The 1,748-nt window shown below is 39.4% G+C and overlaps 1 protein-coding gene across 1 annotated transcript in view; it reads right to left on the reverse strand.

Annotated features, from left to right (window-relative positions):
* LOC105980987 (chromosome unknown open reading frame, human C15orf43) overlaps positions 1-1,748 on the reverse strand; it is a 35,943-nt gene that overhangs the window by 12,805 nt on the left and 21,390 nt on the right. Inside the window, exon 3 of the mRNA XM_013009975.1 lies at positions 725-864. Coding sequence (XP_012865429.1) covers positions 725-864 — 140 coding nt within the window. The remainder of the gene's footprint in view (positions 1-724; positions 865-1,748) is intronic.

Genomic DNA, 1,748 nt, shown 5'->3' on the forward strand with positions numbered 1-1,748 from the left:
CATGCAAGGCAAGCACTCTACCACTGAGCCACCTTCCCAGCCCCTGAAAGTACTTTCAAAAGTATAAAATATACAAATATATGAGTTTATTAATGTAACTAATATTTTTGAGTGTGTTCTCAGAGTCTTGTAAACTCATGGTTGGCTTTTTTGCTCAAAGATGGCACACTTCAACTTCTGTCTTTCTACTGGTTAATTGGAGCTGAGTCTCACAGACTTATTTGCCTGGACTGGCTTTGAACCATGATCCTCAGTTCTTAGCTTCCTGAGTGGCTAGAATTGGGAGCATAATCCACCAGTGCCTGGCTTGTTAACAAATATTTGAAGAAGAAATTTCAGAAGAATGGAAGAGATTCAACACTAGTAAAGAATGCATTTATTAAATGCTCACCGTGTCCTATATCTTAATATATTACCTTTTTTTTACCTTAAAACAACTTGGGACAAGATAGCTTTGAGGGCTATTTCCACGTCTGTCTTATTCATCATTGAATCCCCAAATGTGAGTTAGAACTTGTCATGGGTGGGGTTTAATAAATATGTAATGAATAAATAACACCCAAGGTAATCTGATTCAATCTATACTTTTTCCACTCATGTTAAGTGGTGCAAAACTCAATGCTTTCTGATTGAGAGCAAATATATAAGTAAAATTGGATGGGGCTATCTGACAAGGATTAGCTGGATTTGGCAAACAGAGATTAGTTGAGTGACATTTGCTAACCTTTTTGCAGAGAAGCAGGAGGAAGAATGAAATGACCTAAAGCCACAGAGTTTTTTATTTCAGCATTAGCTACCGCAGAGAGATAGTAGGCATGAAAAACAGTAGCATTATCTTCTATGTAGTCAAGGCTGTGATATATTCTAGGAGAAAGAAAGGAAACCTTTTAGAATATGAAATGAACAAGAATGTGTCAACTTTTCAAAAGAAAAAATAAATGACTGGAAATACGGACAATTATGATGACCTTTTCTCCCTAGCAAAAAGACAATCTTTTTATTTTTTATTTTTTTGGGGGGGTCTGGTTGTGAGGCCTGAACTCTGGGCCTGGGCACTGTCCCTCAGCTCTTCAGTTCAAGGCTAGCGCTCTACCACTTGAGCCACAGCGCCACTTCCGCCTTTTTTCTTTTTGCATATGTGGTGCTGAGGAATTGAACCCAGGGCCTCATGCATGCAAGGCAAGCGCTCTACCACTGAGCCACCTTCCCAGCCCAAGAAAATATTTTTAAAAATTTTTATTTTTTAGTGCTTTTTAGATGGAACCCAGGGCCTTGCACATGCTAGGCAAGCACGATCCCACTGAGCTCCATTTTCAGCGTAAGAGTATACTACTACTTAGTTTGGTGGCCTGACTCTAGGCAAACCTCAGCTTTAGAGAGTTAAAAAAAAGACTGTAAATTTAGAAACTTGACCTAAAACAGTAAGTAAATGGAAATTAACAGTGGATTGGCCATCAGCAGCTTATAAACTGAGTTTCCTCATAGTGCCATTATGAAAGATCAGTGAATTCTGAGGTAGGGAATGGGCAGTGCATGCTGTCAGGAAAGATTTCATAAATAGATAACTAGGCCTTGTTAGGAAAGATTTCATAAATAGATAACAAGGCCTGTAAAAAAGTAGAAGAGGGAAGACCATTAAAGAAAAAGACAGGAGCTGGGAAGGTGGCTCAGTGGTAGAGCGCTTGCCTTGCATGCCTGAGGCCCTGGGTTCGATTCCTCAGCACCACATAAGCAAAAAGAAAAAAGCC

The sequence above is a fragment of the Dipodomys ordii genome, unplaced genomic scaffold (genome assembly GCF_000151885.1).
Source record: "Dipodomys ordii isolate 6190 unplaced genomic scaffold, Dord_2.0 Scaffold11, whole genome shotgun sequence".
In the NCBI taxonomy this organism is placed as follows: Eukaryota; Metazoa; Chordata; class Mammalia; order Rodentia; family Heteromyidae; genus Dipodomys; species Dipodomys ordii.